The sequence below is a fragment of the Ammospiza nelsoni genome, chromosome Z, assembly GCF_027579445.1.
Source record: "Ammospiza nelsoni isolate bAmmNel1 chromosome Z, bAmmNel1.pri, whole genome shotgun sequence".
Lineage (NCBI taxonomy): Eukaryota > Metazoa > Chordata > Aves > Passeriformes > Passerellidae > Ammospiza > Ammospiza nelsoni.
Window position 1 is genome coordinate 41,525,442 of NC_080669.1, and position 24,492 is coordinate 41,549,933.

Sequence of the window (24,492 nt, forward strand, 5' to 3'; positions counted from 1 at the left end):
AGTCTGAATTTTTTATCTCCAGAGATTTTTTATGCAGCTATAATTCATATTTATAATTAGAGCTGAGTAATTAACACTCTTTTGAAAACAGAGACGATCTAGGTACTTGGGGAAAAGCTTTTCTCTTCCCAAAGTAAAATTGAATTTTATCATTGACTTTGATGCACGAAGAAATCCAGTTTGTTTCCTATGACCTAAAGCCCCATAGACATAAATAGTCAAGGAAAAATGGAATTTTAAAAGCGTAAGCACACACCAAGCTTCTCTTGGACACTAAAGACAAATGGAACAAGGCAAAAATAAATTAAATAAAACTAAACTCAGCTGAAAGCCTAAGCTTTGTCTGCTTTGGGTAAATTGTTTGATGCTGTTTAACAGCGTTGGGATGAAAGCTGACACCACGCTCATTCACAGCATGAATTCTACAAATTACATACTTCCTCCAACTTGTCATTAGCTACAACTCTGCCTTCATATTTACACAAATTTCAAGTGGTGCCCCTGCATCCCATCACTTCTCAGTACCTTTGCCTCTCTTTTATCTGCTCCTAATATTTTCACTGTGATTACAAGCACTTAAGTAAGCATTTGTATTTCCTGTTTTCACACTAGCTTATGTCTGATATTAAACTTGGAGACCACTGGAAGAGAAAACCAGCTGAACTATGTGTCCACAAAACAGCTAGAATACTGTAGTTCATGGAAAATATTGGTTTATAATGTTTGATATGGTATGGGATATCCCTTCAGCCATTTCTTTGTAGAACCTGTACTTAAATGTCCATATTCAACTTATTTATTTCCTAGCTTGGTAATGACAAATTGTCATTCCGTGTGGCTATTTGAACTCAAAGTGCCTGATGGATATGAACATCATAAAATGAAGAAAGATAGCCGGACTCTGTTACAAAAGGAGACCAGGATAATCTCATTTCTCCATTCAAATATATTTGGGGGGGGGGGGGGGGAAACAAACAAAAAAGAGAAAATGCATAATCACAGACTTACTGTGGAGAAACTACAGGTTATAGCATCTTTGCGGCATGCAACACTGAGGTTGCCTAGGAGGTCTTTTGCTTTCACATGAGAAGTCAGCTAAAGTCCAACAATATCATGGGTTTATATCCCTAAAATAGAAGTGATTTCACCTGAGTGCATCGCATTCTTCTCTTCCCCTATGGAAAAAACCCCAGCTAAACATTCTATTCATTTAGTCTACTTGCATTCAGGTAAAATTTTCAAAATATGCAATGTTTAATGAAAATTTCACTGTCATGTAAGTTTTCAGCAGTGATAGTACATGACACAAACCCTACTGACAAAGCTAGAGAAATATGAAAACACTGGCATGCTATAACAACCCAAAAACCTGCCAATGTGAAACAGTTGAATAAACAATTTTAAAGCTATAAACTACTATTAGTATGATAAAAATACTGAGTTTTACTCTGGAAGAAATTAGTATATCTTGAACATTTAATAGCAGAAAGACTGACAGGAAACACTGATTTCAACCCAAAACCTCTAGCGAAATCAATTCAACTGCAATCTCCACATCTACTAGCTAAACAAAAAAAAAAAAGCCTACCAATATGTTCATATTTACACAGATGTTTTTTAATTTGTATTAAAATTTAAAAATTGGCTTTTTACTTTCTTTTCTGTTCCTTTGTAGATGTTACATTAAAGAAAATGTCTGGTTCTCCTCTACAGATCTCTGAAAATAGTAGATATTCTGCTTATTTGGGTTTCTTGCTACTTCTTACTACTTTAGGGAGAAGGAACAGGGAGGACAAGGATAGAAAATGTTTCAAACAACTAGAACCATTTGCTCCTACAGTGTAATATCTAATTTTGGTATGGCTGCATGCTAGTATTTAATCTATTCCTTTATATTTTTTTCCATTATGTTTTGCTCATTAAAAAAAAATTAACAAAATACATCCTAAATTTTGTAAAGGATAGGTGGCACAGTAGGGAAGACCACATTTATTTATTACATACCTCATGCTTTACCACAAAATGGATTATAAAAATGGACCCGAATTAATTTTTAAAATTATTTTAAATTATTAAATTACTGCTTATGAATGTTCAATGTAAAGGTATTATGTACAAAGTTTGCCTTTGCTCTGATAGCCTCTGGCTTGAATGGTGGAGAAAGATGAAGAAAGGTGTCCTTCTCTATCAAACAGGATAACTGTGAAGCTGGAATTAGCTGCTGTGGTGGTTTGACCAGGAAGAAGTGATAATTCTGGGATGCTGTGGTCAAACCAATGGGTGCTTGGATTTTGATATTGGCACCTGGTGTAGCCAGTGGGGCTTGGACACACCTCCGAGAACACCCAGGGGTTAAAAGCAGAGCTTCGGCCCTGGGAGGCTCTCTTGGGACTTCGAGGCAAAGAGGTCAGATCGCCCTCCCCCGTCCAGCCACTGCTGCTGGGCCGGGGAGGGGCAGCCCTGTGGTCGGCCTGGGCCTGGACAGAGATGGGGGGTGAGGAGGCCCTTGAGGATGGAAGGGTGGAGGAGTCCCAGGAGACATCGGGCAGCCATTCCCCCCCCCAGGAGAGAGAGAGAGGAGAGCTGGCGTCTGAATTTGATAGCGGCCGGCCCAGGAGGAAAAGGTGGGGGAATGCAGCGAGGAGGTGCCCGGCCGGAGCAACAGCAAGTGTGGGATTGCCGGAGCTCTGGGACAGACAGAGACTGAAATTTTTAACCCTTTTTCTTACATGACTGGGACCTTGCAAAAATGCTGATCCTCCTCGGAGCTGAATAAGAAGGGAGATAAGAGATGAGATGAGACAAGGACCTGGCCCGAAGGATGTGGAGAAGCCTGGCTGAGTGGGGAAAGATGACTGGAGTGGCCTTTTGGCTGGACTTTTCTTGTGTAGCCATAGACTCAGTTTTATTCCTGTGACACAGAGACTGCACTTAGGGGGAGGCAGTGCCTCAGAACCAGGAGGGTTCATTGTGGGGACCCCTTGGCCCCAGGGGGTTGGAAAAAATGGGGGGAACAGATGTCCCAAAGCAGAGACTGTGCCTTTTTGGAGTGAGACAAGGCATCCTTGAAAGACAACCCTAAAAGCAGCTCTGGTCCATGCACAGTGGTGAGAGCACTGGGCATGGAAGGAAGATGTCACAAGCGGCAAAAGGACTTTCCGGGCGGTGCCAAGTGACATGGAAGCACACAAGGTTTCAGTGTGTTTTCAGGGGAAGCCTATGGTGCAAGAAGGACTCCTCTCCTCTTCATGGACTGAAGTTTGAATATCCTAAAGGGTGGTGCCAGACTGGGCAGTTGGTGATTTGGGGGAATGTATTGGATTGGGAAATTTTTGGGTGGTGGGGAGGAGGAAAGTGCTTTTTTGTAAGGTTTTCCATTTTTTTTCCCTTATAGGTTTTTCCTTCTTTTCTTGTAGTTTAGGTAATAAAGTTTTCTTTATTTCTAAGTAGGAGCCTGCTTTGCTTATTCCTGGTCACATCTCACAGCAGACACCAGGGAGAGGGTATTCTCATGGGGGCACTGGCTCTGTGCCAGGCCGAAACCATGACAGCTGCTAAAGAGCAGCACTGACAGTCCCTACAATTTCAAAAGACAAAACTGACCTGCATCAATTGCTCACATATTCCCAGGAGTGAAAAACTCACTATGCTTTTACAGAAATTTACAGCTAGACAGATGGTATCAATTGTCTACTCTCAGGTACAGAGCAAATGGTAATGAAAAGGAATGAAAGGTAAGTATGCAGTGGGGTTGACTGGAGGAAAGAAGAGGTAGGAATTTTTAGAGAAATAATACACTTGCGTATAATCTCTGTGATTCCCCTGAGGAAAAATATACAGTGCCAGTGGGTATGAGAGCTTCTTACTCTGTAGCATCAGCAGCCAGGAAGGGAAGACTAACTTAAACATCATTTTTGAATTGAGGATAATGTGGCAAATATACACAAGGCTAGAATATACACAGAGGACTATTGGCAGCAAACTCTTTAGAGAAGTAGGAACCCCGTGTTTCAGGAAACAAGAGAAATATGTTACAAGAGGTATTTAATATACTGTGTTTTAGAGAAAATAAAAGTATCTATGCAATTCTACTATGTATACATATATGTATATGTATACATACAGGCATACACACACATATATTTGTTTTTATTTTTAAAATACAGAAAAACATCATATCATATAAAGTCAATCAGGAAACATAGTTTAGCTAGGGTATTTACTCTGAAACAGAGCAGAGTAAAATCATCAGATGCAGTAATTGCAACAAAATCAAAATCTAAAGGCAGAAAGCCTGCTAGTGATTTTAGGGCAGATTTTTTTCTTTCTGCTCCTTTACCCAAGAAGCATTGGTCCATTGGCATTACATTATTACAGAGCCTTTTGAAATGGCTGACCTGCATACTCCCCTTAAATTAATATAAATCTAATTATTTCATTATAAATTTAATGTCAGAAATTAAATCTTGGAATAATAAGGTATAATGAGGTAACCGGGATTCTGGTGCTTCCTTCCCTCACAGAAAGGCAACTTCTACCTACAGCACTACTACATTTATGACGGTTATAAAGTACCCTGCCTCTCATTTCACCTGCATTCAGTCGAGTTCCTTCTGCACAACATTCATTCCACACAAATATACAAATTCTTTTTCTTTAAAAAACAGTGTTAAGGAAGGCAAGAACTCCATTTCTAAACTTTTATATATTTGCAGGACACCATAGGCTTACATACAGCTGTACATAATACAAGTGGTTAAAAGCCATTTTATGTTGAAGAAAGCATCAAGAACTGAAAAAGTATTAAAGACTAAAAACAATATTCTATCCACTGAAGGAAAAACAGAAGAAAATCTAAAAATTACTCAACAGTTCATAAGTGATTAATATAATTTCTCCATATTTAGCAGAAAAAACATAGGTTTTAAAGTCATGTAATTTCAGAAACACTTGCTCCAAATTAATTCAATACTTTTCCAAGAGGCTCCTGTTAGTCTTTCAGTGTGTAAGTCATGGACAGTCTACAGAATACATTTCAACATCTGATGAATGAATGAATGAATGAATGAATGAATGAATGAATGAATGAATGAATGAAGTGAATGAATGAATTTAAATCCAGTTGGTGGCCTGTCACAAGTGCTGTTCCCCAAGAATCAGGGCCACTTCTCTTTAATATCTTTATGACCTGGCTAAGGGGATCAAGTGTACCCTCTATCAGTTTGCAAATGACACCAAGCTGGGTGGGAGTGTTGATCTGCTGGAGGGCAGGAAGGCTCTGCAGAGGGATCTGGACAGGCTGGATCACAGGCTGAGCCCAGTGGTGTGAGGCTCAACAAGGCCCAGTGCTGGGTCCTGCCCATGACCTGACCAGGTGGCCAAGAAGGCCAATGGCATCCTGGCCTGTGCCAGCAATAGTGTGGCCAGCAGGAGCAGGGCAGGGATTGTCCCTCTGTACTTGGTACTAGTGAAACTGCACTTTGAAACTTGTGATCCAAGAAGGATATTGAGGTGTTCAAGTATGTCCAGAGAAGTGCAGCAAATCTAGGGAAGGGCCTGGAGTACAAGTCCTGGGAGGAGTGGCTGAGGAAGTTCTGAAAAGAAGGCTAAGGAGGAACCTTATCATTCTCTACAACTGCCTGAAATGAGGGTGTGGTAGCCTCTTCTGCCAAGTAAAAAACAGTAGGACAAGACATCATGTCCTCAAACTGTCCCAGAGGAGCTTAGGTTCAATAGTAGGAGAAATTTCTTTACTGAAAGGCTGGTTAAGCTTTGGAACAGGAAATAGGAAACTCCCCAGGAAAGCTGGATGATGTCACCATCCCTGGTAATGGTCAGATATGGCAGATTGAGATGAGGCAGATTGAGATGAGTGGGCTTTGTGTTATTCAGTCAAAGGCTGGACTTGATGATCTTGGAGGTCATTTCCAACAATGTTTCCATGATTTCTGTGTTTTGAACACTTGAACTGGGAATTTTCAAGTTGCCTTATGTTTTTATGTTATATATATATACTCTTTACATACATCTTTTAAATTATTTTTAAAAGGACATGTGATAACAAATTTTTTTAAAAATTCTGAACAAAAAATCGAAACAGATTACCACAGGCTATCAATTTTAAAGCACTCCAAGCTGCATTTCCACATTTAAGCATACAGCTGCAAAAACAAAAAAAAATTATTAATGGAATAAAAGGGAATTAAAATATAGAGAAAATATTAATAGTTCAGAATAAGTGAGTACAAGATAAGGTACACCAAGAATCACATTGGAAACAGTGTGGGATGATCCAGGAAATTTACACTTCCTCTAAGAATTTGAATGGGCCATTAAGCACTTTCTATCTGACAACATTACAGTCATGCACACATTGACAGATTAAGTAATTACTATATAACATAGCAAAAACCCACATTTTGCACTTGTGCATATCCTGTTCTAGAGTATATCAGTGCTCCTCAATGACACTGTTTAATGTGTGATTTAGTGTATGCGTATTTTTCAATACCCTGACGGCAGAGATATCATGTAACAAACAGACCATGCATCCTTTCACCTTCATAAATAGTCAAGGTAAAAATCAATAATAAAAAGACCTCACAAATATGTACTGTTTTATTCCCTGCCTTTTTAAGTTTCATCACCAATACAACACCAAAAAATGAAGCATTCACAGTTGATACTGGTAAGTTTGTTACTCTTCTCCAGGGCAAGAACACGTTTGAACTACATTTAAGAGAGCACCAAAGACTGTTACCACTGTTAATGAACTGTCACTATGTTTCAAAAGGCCCATCTCAGTAAAACCCTTGTTATTTATTTCTTACCTTAAACACAGCTTACTGCTCTTTACCTGGCAATAACCATCACAATTCAGATTTTTAATACATTCAAATACTGGAACACCATAATAACAATGCATATATGGAGCATATATTAATATACTACTCACCAATTTTAATCTTTGCAAGGGTATTCTGCTAGTGTCTATCGGAGCACGCTCTGTGACATTACCAAATCTGACTTCTGGGATGGCAATTGCACATGTTACATGTGCCCACCTGTGAAAAGTGGCAAGTCAAAAATACCACAAAAAAACCTCATAGAAATACAAGTGCTGAAGTTGTTGCTTGCTGCATATTTGGCTTTTGCTTTGGTTTTCTTAAACATACCCATCTGTGGTTACTTCCTCATTAGGCTTTCCTAAGCTTCATTAACACATTTTAACAAACTTTGCAACACTAGCACTTTGTGTCAATAAACTTTCAGACTGCGATTTTATTGCAACAATTTTTAAGCATGTTTTACTTTTTATTTAAGTAAGAAGTTTTTGCAGGTGTGCTATTCAGGTACATATGTAAACACCACACTATTTAATTCATGCGTAATTTATCATCTACAGCATTTATTAGTCATTATTAACACTACTCAGACCTGAGAAACTATTCTTACACAACAAATGTGATTACAATTAATCATGTATCTATCAAAATGCAAAAGGAAATGCAAATGTTATCAAGGCCTTCTGTCTACAGACACAAAGGCATCCAAGCAGCAAAGTGAGCAAGCCACCAGTGCAATGCCCAACATGAACTGGATCTCCTTTGGTAGCAAAAGCACCTGCAAGCACCTAGGGCCAGTGTTACATTCAAGACTTCAATGGAACATCCGGAGGTTTGTCAGATGATACCACATGCTTCCTATATGCATCAGAAAGCACTCCAAATCCTCCCGATACATGAATCTCAAAATAACAAAGCTAAAAGAAACTTTAAAAAGCCTGAAATTAATATTGAAACTGTGTATTTCATGAAGCACCAGAGAAGCTAACAACACTTTTATTATCAAAGAGCAGCCTTCTGAGGCTATTTCTAGAATCTTTCTGGGGTAGACAAGAAGTTACTTCTAAAATCTTTTTGGGGTAGACAAGAATTCAGTTATATCCTGAATAAAGGAAAACATTTCCATTTTTTTACTCATATTTGCCTTATTTCCTGTCATTTACTCTATGTCTGTTTTCATTACTCCACTTGCTCTGTTTCTGTAAGCTCTGAATGCTGGCCTCACTCCGCTTCTTGTACATTTTGAAGAAACACAGATTACACGAGCATCTTAACAGATTAATAGGAATGTGGGCTGAAGCAGAAGGAGATGAAGGGTGATGCAGAAAACAAAAATAAAATTCTCTTTCTTGCACTAGAGCAGGAATATTTCAATAAGTCATCTTTGACAAAAACATCTGCAAAAGAATAATATGACACACAGGGACCAAACAAACTCCTGTCATGTGATTTTAAAGTTGCATTGGTCGAAGTGTGAAATAAGACCTGTATATAAAGATGACATACCAATTAGCAAGTTATACAGTTCAGCCCAAATAAAAACAGATAGATCTTGGCAGATTCATCCTTTTATTATGGTGACAGTTTCTTCATGTTTTAACTTACATGAAGTTGAGACTTTTAAAAATATTTTTTGTAATAGCTGTTTTCTTCTTATTGTCTACCTGCTAAACCACATTGTCGTACCATCTAAGCTTTATGAGCCAGAAAAGCTATAAATAAAATGCCTCTTCAATCAACCTTCAATTAAACATTTATCCTCTGATATCTCTCAACCTAACAGACTCAAAACAATTCCTGTGTCTGCTGAAAAGAAGAAATCTCAGTCTTCCTATACAGCAAACTGCTTACTGCATGCACACATACCAGTCTGATCCATTAGCTTTTAAAAGTATGACATGCTCTTCCTGTATCACTAATTAGTATGTAGAGAGTAAAGAAGGAGCAAAGGAGAATGCACATTAGATTTTACAGCTGTTGGAGAAAAAAGGTTAAATTGTAACATACTTTTTTGAAAACTCAAAATTTTGAAATGATAGCTAATGCTGAAAGACAGATCAAAAACTCTACAATGTGTAACAACTGTAAGGTGCTGTTACAGAAATAGTAAAAACAAAAGTTCAACTGGTTTTACAGAAATCCCATTTCACAAATCCACTAAACTAACCTAGAGTAATAGAATGTAAACCCAAAAACCTTATATATAATTACACAAGAAAAGCGATTTTATGCAAACCTCTGTGCATTTTCCTCACAATATATCTTATGAGACATTTCAAACAAATTTATATTGATATACAAAGAAAGATATACATATTTTTAAAGATGCAACATGGAAACTAAGCTACCAGCAGCAAATATCAAAAGGGCATAATAAATTCTACTGAGATAATATTTTTGTAATTCTTTTTGTATTTATCAAGTAAGGGAAGTAACAAATTAAAGGGAATTTAAAGCGGAACTAAAAATCAGCTGAGAACTTTAATGTACTGGCAAAAATCTCCATTAAAATAGCTACAATAATAATATTTTCTGAAGGTAAGATATGGCCTGAGTTAAAAAACTTTCTCCTAACTGGACAAGAGTCATGAAATCAACTGCAAACCACTGATACATACATTCTTTCCACCTCCTTTTTCCTGGTAAGAGAAAAACAATGCCATACCTAGATCATGTCTTACCACTGCATTCCAAAGCACAAAAGAAAGAGGTCTACATGATATTGCTAAGCTACTAAGATGAGCTAATTAATTACGAAATTATTCAAAATGCATGTAAGACTATTCTACTATAGGGCTTGAAAAAACATTAAGCTGCAACATTTTCCACTTTAGCAAGGGTTACTTGCTATAGTTTCTATCAGCCAGATACAATAATAGCATGATGTCAGCAACAAAACTATTTTTGACAGTGTGTGACAGAAGTGTGTTTGAAAAAAACAAACTTCAGAATTGAAAATTATTTCAACCTGATTAAAAATAATTCTTTGAAAATACTGGGTTTAGAAGTTCAAAATTATTGTACTGTAATTTTCAGGAGCAAAGAAAATACACTTTGCTGTTTGATAAGACATGCAAACAATGTTAAATGACCTCTCTCATTTACTTTATTTGCAAAAAGGCCAGCAGATTAAAATTTGGAATGAGCAAGCATTTGCAAACATTAAAACAAATGTACATTTTACTACCTAACTATTTAACAAAATGCCAGCGCCACATTTCAATAGAAATAAGATTTAGCTTAAAGAGACACAGTCAAATAACTCAGGTTGCAAATGCTTTGCACCTGGGAATGGACAGGAAATAAAGTTAAAAATAAGCACATACAGTCCTGAAGAACATAATACTTACTTTTTATCAGTAGTCTGCTTTAATGCACCACCTCTCAAATTGCAGAGACAACATTCCTAAAATAAAAACACAGTAGAAAAAGTGAGTTTTAACGATGGTTTACAAATCAGTTCTATTCATCTGATCTTGAGGATAAAGCAAACTGCTAAAGCAATTAATTACTGGATTACATACTGCCACTTACAAGCACAGCATTTCCTTACAGAGAAAGAAATGGATATAGTAATAAAAAGAGAACTCGTACAACCAAAAGAAAAAAGGTATTTGAGTACTACTTACAGATGAAGGGATTGAATCACTTTGAAATGTAATAAAAAACCCAAACAAAATCAACACCAAAAAACAAAACAAAAAAAAAAAAAAGTCCCCATCGCTTTTAATCAGTACTGCTGTAGAAAGGCTGGAAATTGCCACACGTTTTACAAAGGTAAAACAAAGTACCACGGCACATAATGAGTTTAACAGAAGTTACTGAGAAACTGACCCATAAGCTATTGATCTAGCTTAAATCTTTTCTTTCTTTTTCTTTTTCCTGCAGTATACCTCCACTGCTTTGATCTTCAGTACAACTCCATCTCTTTCAGGGCACTCAGCAAGGTGTTCAGCAGTCCCTAGATAACACGCTAAAAAACATGGCTTTTCCTATCTCTACGTAAAACTGAGCTTTCGAACAGATACACTCTTTTTGTGTTTCCAACCCCTCACTCCTCTTCAGTCTCCTTCATTTCTGAATCTATCCTTTCCTTTAATTCTCTTTTTTATCTCTTATCCCTTGAAAGGAGCTGATGAAAAAGTGTTTTGACCATAGTTATTTGTCCTGGGTTGACTATATGATGCTTTTATTCCCAATCGTCTCATTCTGTTTATGTTGAATAATAATAAGTTTTGTACCTTTAAGAGTGTTCCAGAGAGTGAAGGGGGGAGAGAAGAAGCAGCAGTTTGTTTTCAGACACTGCACTCACTCCTCCACATTCCTGCTCCTGACTGTGTTGTCTGCGGACAGACAGCGGGGCAGAGAGCTCTTCTTTTGTTTTTTAGTTAGTTCTAGCTAGCTGAGGCAGAGAAATTCCCTGGACTGTTTTTTTTCCTTTTTCTTTGGACCTCTTGAACCTGCTCTGGACTGAACACCCAGGAGAGCACCGGCAGCTGCACCTGAGGCCCACCAGGCCGGGCCTGGCCTGCAACAATTCCAGCACCGGACGGACTGATCAGAGACTGAGTGAGCTGAGCTTCAACCCGGGGTTTTCTCAGTTTGTCATCTCTTTTAGAGTGGCAAGGGGTCTCATTGCTTTGATATTGTTTTGGTCTTACTGTTTAATAAACAGGTTTTTTCCACCTTTCTCCAGGAGGTATTTTTCCCTCCCAGACCAGTTGGGGGGAGGGGCCGATTGGATCTGCTTTTCCCACCGGAGCTCCTTTGGGGGATTCTTCCCCAAATTTGCTCTAAACCTGGACACTATTCTTCTTCCCAGCTGTTTTTCTAAAAGCAAGAATGTACAAATAGAGTCAAGATATTCTGTGACAGTATACCTATATGAGACCGTGTATTTTGAACCCCTACACTTACGTTGCCCTTGCAGGACAAACAAGCAAATCAAACAAAAACACAAACAAAGCAAAACCCAAAAAAACTTTCTGCTATACTCCACTCTGATCTTATCTTAAAAATAATGAAGACTACAAATGTCTGTAAGAAATTTATTTGAATGATATATTACATTTCCTATGAAAAACATCTTTCATAACCATAGAAAAACACTTTCCTGTGACAATTGGATCCTCTTTACTATCCAAGCACAAAATTTTTGCTTTACCAACCAAACTATGAAAAGCAGAACATTCTCTTATGGAGCACCCTTTTAACTACTGAATATTATTGCAGAGTTTTATGGAAGAGAATTGAGGTTCATTATTCTATCGACAACAACCTCAGGATGGGACCTAATATGTTCCAGATCACATTTCCATTTCTAGAAGTATATGTTGACTAATAAATCAGGGAACCCAAAGGATCAAAACTACACCACTTCCAGTAAAGTCGTTTTTTTCTCTGGGCTTGCAATAGTAGCCAATCGGAAAAACAGCATATTGCAATAAAACACTGATTCGGAGTAATCCCTGTACCCCTTCCACAGACCAGGTCACCCCACATCTGACAGACCAGTTCTTCTCCTTCCCTGAACACTTGTGCAGTGTGGTGGACATCAGCATCAACTCCAGCAGAGCCCAGCAGGCATCAGGAGGAAGCAGTGGGTGGAGGCACTGACGCCTCATGAGTGGGTACTTATCTGCCACTAGAGCAACTCCAAAAGCCCCTGCTTTCCCAGGAAGCTTCTCTCTGGCCACCATCTTTCTTACCCTTTGTCTCCCAGATGGTGTGGTTGACTGACTGTGGGGTAGAGAGCTCATGCCATTCTCCCCATGTCTTTCAAGCCACACAGGCATCCTGGAGGGCACCATCTTGTAAATGCTATTTCCACCACTTTGGGTCTCTTTTTGTTTCCTGGGGTTTCAGGAGATTAGTAATTTTGTATCTAGTGATTATTTAATTTATTTTTTTTTGCTTGTTGCTGTTTTCCTTTTTAGTAAACTGTTATTTTTTCACCTACGTTAACTCGTATATGTTCCTTATGGGTGGAAAGGGGTTGGTAAGAGGAGGTAATTAATTTTAGAGTGTCCAGCTCCTTAAACTGTCTTAAGCCAAGACAGCAGTTCTGCAGAGCATGAACTTTCACGATTTATAGACAGAGTAATATCTGCAGACTGGGGAAAAGAGCATAAGTCTAACTCATCAAAAATTCGTGCAGGGAGAAAGTTCCATTCTCCACTTTCAAATGTGAAAGTTCACAAATTCTTGCTAACCTGAGCACCTTCTTAACACTGGCCACAAAAATACTTTAACTCTGCTTTGCAAAACAAAGAGTGCATTGGCTCCTATTTTAAGAGCTTTGACATTCTTACGCCAATTAAAAATTTGTTACTTGACAAATGATAACATTTTTCTGCTTCTAATGGATATTTTTCACTTTTACAAAAAATTTTCATCAGGTCATCTGCTATGGAACTTACTAATGTAGCCAGACTGAGAATCCAAGGCCCTAAGGTAATTTTACAAATAAATTTTACAAAGAAATTAAGGTAAAGCAGCACAGAAAGAAACAGAAGTCATATATTTACCTACCAACCACAGAGCTTTGACATTAGGCTAAAAATAGAAAAGAAAAAAAATAGAGGGAAAATTAAATGGAGGAGAGCAGCCCAAGGAAAAGAGAAGGTGGCTCTAAATGTCCTCATTAGAAGCTTTAAAAAATTACCCTTATGCAGGACCTATAGAACCAAATATTATGTCCTCTACAGAAACACCTGTATGTATCTTTGGTGAGCAGAAAGTGTTGGTGGGTACTTGTTCACCGTCTGCTGGAAACAGACTATAAACAATTAGATCCCTAAGAACTAGTCAAGTTCACCAGTGTTCATAACAAAACTGTGTGGGTAGGAACACAGGTTTAAAACCCATTAAAACTATTTTGTTTATTATGTCTGCATTGCAATATATATTCCTATATACAGGCGACATGGCTATTAGCTTAACCTGACTCAATATACTACAATTAATGAAACTCAGAGAACCTGACATTTACAGAGACTAATATTCCTAACAAATGTATACATGCCATGGGTGGCAGTGAAATAGCATGTGAACTAGTAACTACTACCCATGTTATTATCCATGAAGGACATAGACCTGCTGAGGTAGTCCAGCGCTCCAAAAACATGTCTCCTATGAAGACAGGCTGAGAGAGCTGTTCAGCCTGGAGAAAAGTAGAGAAGGCTTTGGGAAGACCTCATTGTGGCCTTAGAATACTTAAAGTGGGCTTATAAAAAAGATGGGAAAAACATTTTATAAGGAGAAATGGTTTTAAATACATTATCATTACAGATGAGACATAAGGAAAAGTTTTTAACAGTAAGGATAGTCAAACAGCAGACCAGATTGCCTGGAGAGGCAGTGGATGCCCCATCCCTGGAAACATTCAAGGTCAGGTCACACAGGGCTCTGAGCAAACTAGTCTAGTTGAGAATGTCCCTGCTTATGGCAGGGAATTTGGACTAAATAACCTTTAAAGGTCCCTTCCAACACAAACCCTTCTATGATTCTCTGGTTCTGTGTTCTCAAAAAGAAAGAGCATGTCTGTGCATCCCTGACTACCTGCTGTCAGCCTATTATGTAAAAATCAGGAAAAGAATGTATTTCATTATAAAGCATCACTTTAGAAGGTATCCAATCTCTTATTCATTATTACTTTGCAAATCCTTTAAACAAGTAATTTTGTCATTCGTATTTGCATTAAATAATAATTTCATAAGCATATTATTTTATACATATCTAAATTAAATCTTAGACCATTTTAAATTGCTCATCTCCTTAAAAATCTCCATAACATTCTAGAATTACAATAAGGCTTTTTCTCTTACAGTACCTGTATAAAGTAAGATATCTCCACATCCATATTTAATTCACAAGTTTTATACAGTAACATTCCTTTTATCTTTCAGCTTTTTTGTGGAAATTATGCTTTTTTTCATAACAATACATATCATATTCATTATTTCTGAAGTAAATGTTTCCCCTTTTTTCCCAAAAAAAACCATTTCTTCAACCATCAACCCTAATCTCACTTCTGTGCTTCAATCACTTCAAGAAACTGGCGGAAAAACCTCAAGTCAGCGTGAATTAACCATGCTTCCTTTGGTACATCCATCCAAAAGATGGATAACCTTTTTTGGAAGGATATGTTGCTACTCAGGCAAAGCTGCATATTAATTTTTGTTGCATGGATAAATATTATGCAAAACCCGAGCCTGTTTACACTCATTTATATTTTAAAATGAATACAGTTGCTTATCTTTGGGTATTTTTTTAGTGTCTGCCAGAATTCAGTCATATTCACAGTAACACTTATAAAAACCAGTTTTTACACTTCCATATCCCCATACCTACTTCATTAGCAATACCTGCCTCCATAGGAGACAGGAAGCTGTGTGACACAGCAAGGCAGTAGAATTCTGCCAAGCCATAGCAGAGGAATATACATTAAGTCATCTAACAGTTATTTTTATTGAAAACTATGATTATGCACCACACAATCCTCTTTCTTGTTAAACTGCTATTTCTTCTTTGCTAAGGTCCTGTAAATTAAAATAGCATCTCCATATAATTACACTTACTCAGTTAAATGAAAAAGAAACTCAAGCTTATGTCAGTGGAAGACAACGTAAAATATATGTTTCTCTTAATAAATTGTGACTGACACATTTTCAAAAATTTCCTCTTAAAATGTAGCTTCCATAAGCAACCTAATAATCTCTTGCAGCTCTTTGGCATCCATGCCATTATGGAGCTTTTAATTTAAACTAGCAACCTGCTTAAGTCTTCTCCTTCAACTAGATACCCTGCTTAAGTCTTCTCCTTTTTACTTTACACATGATAAACATCAAAAGCCCCATATTGTCCCTTTCTTTTTTTGCCATTTTCCATCTATAGATCCTTAGTTGGTTAAACAACCACTATTTTTCCACGTAAGCGACTTCATCTGTGGCCACGTTCTCCCTTCTGAAATGCAATGAGAAGAGATCTTCAGTGGTGTCAGGGAAAATATATTTCATTTTTATCCCACATCTGGGGAGATGTGCTTACACAGCCATGACTTATGTAGCACATGGATAATAATCTCCAAGATCTTTTCTACAGCAACAGCTGACATCACTGCTCCGCAATCCTTTGTCTGTATTCTAGCTTCAGTATCTTTACAATTTTCTCTAGTTATATCTTGTTTTCCAAGTTATCACAGTAATTTATTAATATCTTGTTCATTTCTGATTGCTCTTACTTCACAGGCCTCACTAAAAATAAGCTGAAAGTTTGTCTTCAGCTAACATCTTCTGCTACAGCTTCTGCAAAAGGGATAACCCTGCAGGCTGGTCAAGGCAATAAAAAGACTGTGTAATGTTTGACAGATCCAACTGGAAAAATGAGACTTGGAAAAGGGCATGGCTTGGTACTTCAATAAGAAGATAGTTGCTATTGAAGGAAACTAGTAGCAGATTCAAAACAAAGAAAGAAACAAAAAAACCCAGAAAGATTCTTCACACAGTATGTGTCTGTTTGCCAGATGTGGGTGCAAAAATTTTACACTAGTGGAGAAAGAATCTGCCTAAGTTAATGAAAAAGAAATCCAACAAAGTTACTTTCTACTAAGGAAAGATACTGCCTTTGGCTAAGACAATTTCTTATTTCCACATCGTAGGAGATTGAGAAAGCATTAGGAATGCCTGCTCAAGACACATATTCTTCATCAGGTATTAATTTCTTGCTGTGAACGAGGTAATAACAGACCAGAACAGACTTTAGTTTAATTCTTCTAACACATCTTACTGGTCTACATAATCTGCAGTTTTAAAAACTCATGTGCAGAAACACTACCTAGATATTAAGGAAAATCCAAATGCTTGGCACTAAGCACACACTGAAATATATATTACATATCATATATATTTAATTTTCTCAATCTGTGATCCCAAAAAACAAACAAACAAACAAAAAAAGCTTTACTAATATATTATTATCATTCACTTAACAAGCTGTTATGATAACTTTATTGCCACAGCTTTATTTAGCAGTGATTTTACCTGAAGTAATATTTTCAAGTAGCTTCAATAAATTTTGGATAGTTATTTGAAGCATTGCATTGGAAAGAACATTAAAGATCATCTAGGCCAACTTTCCTGCAATAGGCAGGGACACCTTCCCAGGCCAGGTTACTCAGAGCCCCATCCAACTGGCTTTGCACACTTCCAGGGATAGGGCATCCACCACTTTTCTGGCAAGCCTCAAGGTAAAGAATTTCTTCCTTATATCTAACCTAAACCTTTGGACAATTTAAAGTCACTACTCCTTGATAATATCTTAAGCAGCAATTAGGACACTACCTATTCAGTAAGTAATGTATTCCCACCATTTTTTATCAGCTCAAGCCAATTGACTTCAACTAGCATATAAAAACCTAAGAGAAGTGGTTAGGAAAGGTTTTGGGCTTGGTTTTTTCCCCGAAATATTTTTAATAAGAGGTCAAAACAGTTTCAAGAGTCAACTGCTCCAAAGATGAGTCACAATAATACCAATTTACTAGTCTCCTCTAAAAACAACAAATCAAAACAGGTATCTAATGTTCAACTCCGCTACAGCTAGGTCAAATAGATAAAAATTGTTGGGCTTTGGCTGTTAAACATATTTTGTTTTCTTCAAGCCATTCTGGTTAGCTTTATAGATAGAAACCTTTGAACTGAAAATAGATATCATTAGTCTTCCATCTCTTTTCTCCATTGCATTGTAATGCCCAAGGTCACACTCCTAGTACTATTAACACAGATGTGCATTTGGATATGGCATTGCTACATTTTATCCATCTCCTTTTCCCAGCTTATTCATAATTGTGTCTATATTTATCCTTGTGTAAAAAGAAATGGGTTGGTGCTTCTCTTGAAAATGTTGTTTTCAGCTATGGCCCACTAATGAATATGCTAATTTTTCTACACCAAGGGAATAATTTTCACTTGGAAAATAGCTTTTGAAATTACTGAATTCCAATTCAAAGTCCACTACTGTATCCACTTTGAGCTATTACCTTCAGAGACAAATTTCTTTTTTTCAGTGATAAAATATTTGTAAAAAATAATAAACTTCAGAAAAATTCATGTTTATCTAATAAAATATTCAGATTCAGTTTCCTGACAAGGAGCACCACTCTTAACAGAGTTGCTAGATGCTACCAGTATAAGCCACAACCTTCATTTGTATTTTAAGTGATTAAAGTTCACACTGATTATGGAGGCTGAGTAACTCCTTGAAAGAGACACCAACCACAGGCTAATACCTATTGAACATGTGGAAAGATCTTTGGCTACAAGCTTAAAGTATGTTCTTGAAAATAGAAGGTGGCCCTACTTCTTTTTATGGATGAACACTTTACTCTTGCAGTTGCATCTAAGTCTGTTCAAGACATCCACCTTTGGAAATTAAAGTTTACAAATCATCAGCTACTTAATTTCCACATTTTAGTAACCTAATCCTGCAAACAATCAGTCTGCCCTGCCCTTGACTTCGGGATAGTCAACAATTTTCTTGCAGTTGCAGCTCCCTTATTATACTAATGTAAAGAAAGAGCAAGTAGTGCTTCACTACACTGTCCATAGGATTATTAACAGTGATCTCTAACACCACAAAGAGCAGGAGAGAGCTGGCTAGGATAAGAAGACTTCAAAATGACAGGGAAGGGGGGTTGAGATGGAAAATGGGAATATTGAGACAATTCGAAAGCCAGAGAAGGAATGAGAACTGAGGCTGAGACTGAAATTAGAATCAATATATTCATTCAGGTAACTGGAGTAAAAAAACTCACACAACTTGACAGGAGTGGGTACTACATGTCCTTTCTCCCTAGAATGTACATATATGAAGTAACACACATCCATAAAGTATAAAATGGAGACTATTAGATGCCTGAAGTTGAAGTAATTTCTGTCATAGTGGTTATTAGTCACTCAGATCTAGAAAATCCTTATAGTAGAAAGAGCAACTGTTCCCATATAATTGAACAAGAAAGATTACACTTTCTCCTTTGGAGTCAAAAGGAATGAGATTACCTTTCCCAAAACGTTAATAAATAAGCCATTGAAAATACAAAACTGATAATTCTTCCTGCAAAATATTAAGAGACTGCAAAAATCACTTTTACACAGAGGAACACACCTGGGGCAATTCCAAAAACAAATACAGGCTGGGTGGAGAAAACTATCAAGGCCAGTCCAGGTGAGAAACAGTTGGGGCTGGCTGCTGGTTGACAGGAAGCTCAGTGTGAGCTGACTCACAATCTAGAAAGCCAGCCACACCTTGGCTTGCACCACAAATAGTGTGGTCAGCAGATCAATGGAGGTGATTCTGGCCCTCAAAGAGACCCCAACAGCTGCATCCAGCTCTGGGACCACAAGAAAGACCTGCTGAAGTGGGTCCACAGAAGGCCAAGAAAAAGATCAGGAGGCTGGAGGACCTCTCCTGTGGAGACAGGCTGAGAGTTGGAGTTGTTCAGCCTGAAGAAGAGAAAGCTTCAGGGAGACATTATAGCACTTTCCATGACCTAAAGGGGGCTACAAGAAGGATGATAAGGCAAGGCTTCAAACTGAAAGAGCATAGGTGTAGGTTATATAAGAAAAAAATTCTTCATCATGAGGGTGGTGGGACACTGGAACAGGTTGCTCAGAGAAGTTGTAGATATTTCAGGAAATTCCAGACATTCCTGGAAATATTCAAGATTGGATGCGGCCCTGAGCAACCTGGTCTAGTGAAAGACCATGTCTATGGTAGGGTGTTGAACTAAATCCATTAGGACCCTTCCAACATTTCTATGATTCTATGAACACTAAGAGTAAATGCTTAGCAAACAAAACAGGAATGACAGTGTATCTAATACATATTTATATATGATAAAAAATTGTAGGCTTATTCCCAGTATTGTAGGCAGTAAATATTAGATTTTAACCTGAGTACCTTCAGAAGCTGTACCTTTAAGAAAACAGCAAAATACAAGCTGGCCAGGTCAAGACATCCTGCTACTGGCTTTTTATAGCATGTTTTTCCTCTCAATGACTTCGCAGCACTACCTCTAGAGATCAGATATGGTCTTTGAGGATAAATTAAGATTGGATTAATTTGAGAGAGGTTCTCTGGTCCAATTCCATCTCCAAGCAGGACCAGATTCAAACTACATCTGACTGAAATCATAATTCACTGAATCACCAACCCTGCAGGGAATCTCTTCCTTGTAATATGAGAATACCCACATAGCTGGAAGCAACCAAATCTTTTCCCATGGGTATCAGTGGCAAAGGTTGATTTGGCAAACTCCAGCGAAGTGAATGAAAAGTCAAAATGAGCTTTGGGTTTGAGCCTTATGGCGTTTACGTTAAAAACACTTTTTTTAGTTTAATGGTCTTCAGTTTGGCTTCTGTGACAGCATCAGAGAAACCCCATATTTACAAGCCTGTTAAAATATGTTATTTCAAAGGTTGAGTTTTGCAAGCAATAAATAACCTGTAACTAGTATAATACCAAAATCACAAGGAAATACAATGCTCCCCACATCTGAGTCCATACATGGACATCAACATTTAAAATTCTCACAGTAAGTCAACTTTTTTGGAGAGAAGGTTTGCAAAAGTTCAGATTTTTAAAAATAAAAAATAAAGATTTTTAAAGAATAATAATCAGGTCTTATTTTTCTGAAAACAAAAAACCACAGAAATATTCAGGGTTTTAATTTTTCTATTATAGCCAGATTTTCCTGTCCCGTAGTTTCTTTTATTAACAATATTCAAATGCATCTAAAGCTTGGTAGAAAAATCAGTCTGAAAATTAAGACACTGTATCACCAACTCACACATATTGAGTTAATTTTGGCAGACAGCAGGCTCTGAAAACAGCAGTTTATAATGGAAATTACGACACCATATTAGTGAGAAGGGCACCACTACAAAAAGAACGTTCAAAATCATTATTTTCAGTGGAGTGGAATAGGGCAGTTTGTAAGCAGGAATGTGGAAAAGCTCTTTGATGTCACTTTCTGATGCCTTTGGGAAAAAGAAACTAAAAATCCTTCAAATTACATAGGGGGCTACTCTAACCATAAATGTAAATAAACCCAAAGACTAATTATCCATAAGTAATATACAAAGCATGAAAAAGCTTATCTATAGAAAAAGAAATTCTGCTAAGCTATTTCAACATAGGATCTGTTCTCAAAATCAGTGCCAGCTAACCAGATGAGGTACTTAACAGTTTCTGCAGTGCTGTGGAGAACAATGTAAGAATCACTTGTGAAAAGTCACACAGCCTCTTTCTTAGTAGCCTTATGATCATAATCTACCTGATCATGAAGCAAGCCATTGAAGTGTACTTACCCGTTTCCTGACTTGCACTCCTTTCTATTTCTTTCCTCTCCCAAATTTTTTGTAGTCTAAATAACAAAGGTACTCCATGTTTATGTACTATAGCTGTTGGGTGACCACATCTTTGCTCATTGTACAGTACATTGCATTCTCTGTAATGCCAGTCATTATTCTTCCTGACTTCACTCTTTCCAGCTGAAGCATTTAAGATTAATGAGGTGTTCGTTCTCAATCAAGGCACTTTATAAGAATTCAGTTACACTTTCAGGATCCATGCAGATGACTTATTAAATATAATTTTATTTTTTTATATTGTTTTGGGGGATTGATTTATGGCCATTTTTGCCCATTAGCATAGACCATTCTGTATCACTCTTCTGTCAATAACTCTTATCAGGACCTACTGCCTAGTAGAATATAAAGACGTATTATCTATCATGAATGCAGGTATATCCTAGAGGGTGAAAATTTGACATAAATTATTGTAAAGCATACTTCTCCAGCTACTTAAAATGCTGAAACTGCAAGAAAACAGTATGCTTCTGAATCTCAAAATTGGTTTCGTCTGATAATATAAACTGGAATAGCTATCAAGGAAAAATCTGGCTCTGCCAATCTAAACCCATATAGGTATTTTTCTATTTCTGTATATTAATAATTTTCATAGTTGGGATCCATACACAATAAAGTTTTATTTAGCTATTAAGAGAGCTCTCATTCCTACAGTGCTCTCATGCTTCCTTGCTTTGCAAAGTCATACTGACATACAGAAGCCTAATAGACATCAAATTTTCCATGAAGTTAACGTAACTGCTGTGATTTTAAGAAAGTATCATTAAACAGATTTTAAAACAATTTTTGTAAGCAGAGGAATGAGAAGGATTTTTTTCTCCTAAGAAATTAACTCTGAAACAAGGTTGTACCAATGTTTCACAACTTCCATTATATTCTTCATGACACAAAACTTTATTTCTCATTGTTTTCCAATCAACCTTCTCTTCAGGATTTAATGCCTTAGCCAGAAGGGAACTTCTCAGATGGGTCATCTTCAGCTTAATCCCCTTCCCCTATGAATCATAATGAAGCATAGGGAAAACAATTTCAAACATCCAGGAAGTTGGACTTTCAAGGAGTCAGTACTTCCTAATAAGTAAATCTTCCCATACTGTGTATTCTGAGATACAAAAAGTAAATTCTGGAAGGCATGTGTATATCTAATTCCCACAGAGAGCCAAATCTGTTTCAGATCTTCTGCAACAGCTGCAGTTTTTTAGCAATGATTATCCAGAATAAAAATTTAGATTAATGTGGTTTTTCATTTAATTCATGTAAAAACTTGAAGTCTCAACTGTGTCAGCTGGAATGTAGAATACACTCACAGTATATTCCCTGCAGTAAAAAAAAAGAAAAGGTTATGCAAATAAGGAATTTTCTTTAATTTCATCTCCCTCTCCAGAGAGACTCATGGTACTACACAGCAAGTAAAAATACAATTAAAATAATATATGTAAAACAACAGGTATAGAAGACACATTTTGTGTTTAGTTTTGGTCAAAAAAGGTGTAGCCAGGCTGGAGAGGCCCAGAGAAGGGCCATATAGAGAACCAAAGGTCTGGGAAGTTGTTTGTTCAGCACCAGTAAAGGCTTAGGGGAGACTTGATCAGGTTCCAGCATTTAAAGGGTGGCTATGAAGAAGATGGAGATTCCCTTTCTCACAAGGAGTCACATAGGTACAAGTTATTCCTGGAGACAATATAATTAGACACAAGCAATTTCACAGCAAAAACTATTGCAATAACCTCCCGAGAGAACTGGTGAATTTCCCTATTTCAAGCTAAACACTTGAAATTCATCTGAGCAGGGTGTTAGGCCATCTTGTCTAGACTGTGATTTTGCCAAGAGGCGTCGGACCAGATGATTCTTGAGGTCCCCTTCCAACCTGGTATTCTATGATTATATGAAAAAATTATGAAAATTTCAAAATTGATTCAGAAAACAAACATCTGCATTTAATTCAAAAGAAGCATCAAACTTTAGGTTGTAGGTAGGACTAACTTGAATTGCTGATTTTCAAAAGGGAAGGTAGTACTTTGGGATAGCAGTATATTTAACTTGTCATTTTCAATGTACAGAAGATTGGTTAAAAGAGAACCATATTATCTTAAGTATAATTCTAGGATTAGATAAAAGTATTGTCCTATTTTGAAGAGAAAGCTGTTAGGATAATCTAAGGTTATCATCCAAACTCTGAAGGGACAGAAACATTACCCTAAAATGACAAATAGTATGAAATACATATCAGCAATTATTATCATGCTGATGTTAGGACTGAGGTTCCACACAAGCAAAAATATACTAGCATACCTAAGTTCGATACCAAACTAATAGTTTTCCCCAAAGACAACTACATCCACATTGTTTGCAATGAGTAATACTATGGAAGCAAGCAATAGAAAACTACAGAAAAAACAAAATTCAGTGTCTATTTTATCATTCTGCTTCAAAGTACAATCAAGTCTTCTTCAACTATTCCTGAAAAATGTTTCCATAACATGTTTTCAAAAGTCTTAAAGAAGTACCTTCTATAAAATCTATATATCCCAGCCCTGTCTTTAACTAGTTTTAGACATAAAAATTAATTTAAAAATCCTGGTATTAACTTCTGGTGATGCAGTTTAAAGTCTCTACAAGTCATCTTGTCCCTAAAAGACAAGATACATTCCCTTTCTTAGAAGGAGTCAAGTGCAAAATATGAAGAGTAATGGGTACAAGTTACTCCTGGAGACAATCTGATGAGACAGAAGAGGAAAAAATTCCAGAATGGCAATTGCTTATGTTACTCTTAATTATACACACACAATTTTACATTACAGAATGTGACTTTTTTTCCTTTCTGCCTTCCCCTCACTATACTAAGAATGTTAAACTTTTCCATCCTCCCTTGTGGAATGGTTGAAATAAATCAGGAATTATTAAAAGAATTTTGGTTTCTTGCAATTTCAGTTGCAACTCTTGTATCTTCCATCATGGTATTTAAACATTTTATGTCTACTGTTACAGTTCTTCAGCTGGACTCTTACCAAAGCCGAAAAGAGCAGACAGATTGTTCCATGGATTTTTTTTCCAGGCTTTGCTTCTAACACAAAGCTTAAGCATCCTCATGTCATGTTTCGGATTCTATTGAACTGTTGACATGTGCAATTTGTGAACGGAGTGGTCACAACTGCAGCTGGCAACAGGAACTACTGCTTAGGTAGAGTCGGCCATATTATGTCTGCATAGCTGACAACTCTTAA

The 24,492-nt window shown here is 37.1% G+C and overlaps 1 protein-coding gene across 1 annotated transcript in view; it reads right to left on the reverse strand.

Annotated features, from left to right (window-relative positions):
* KDM4C (lysine demethylase 4C) overlaps window positions 1–24,492 on the reverse strand; it is a 252,607-nt gene that overhangs the window by 75,626 nt on the left and 152,489 nt on the right. Inside the window, exons 16-17 of the mRNA XM_059492547.1 lie at window positions 10,196–10,251; window positions 6,956–7,064 (exon numbers count right to left, since the gene is read on the reverse strand). Coding sequence (XP_059348530.1) covers window positions 6,956–7,064; window positions 10,196–10,251 — 165 coding nt within the window. The remainder of the gene's footprint in view (window positions 1–6,955; window positions 7,065–10,195; window positions 10,252–24,492) is intronic.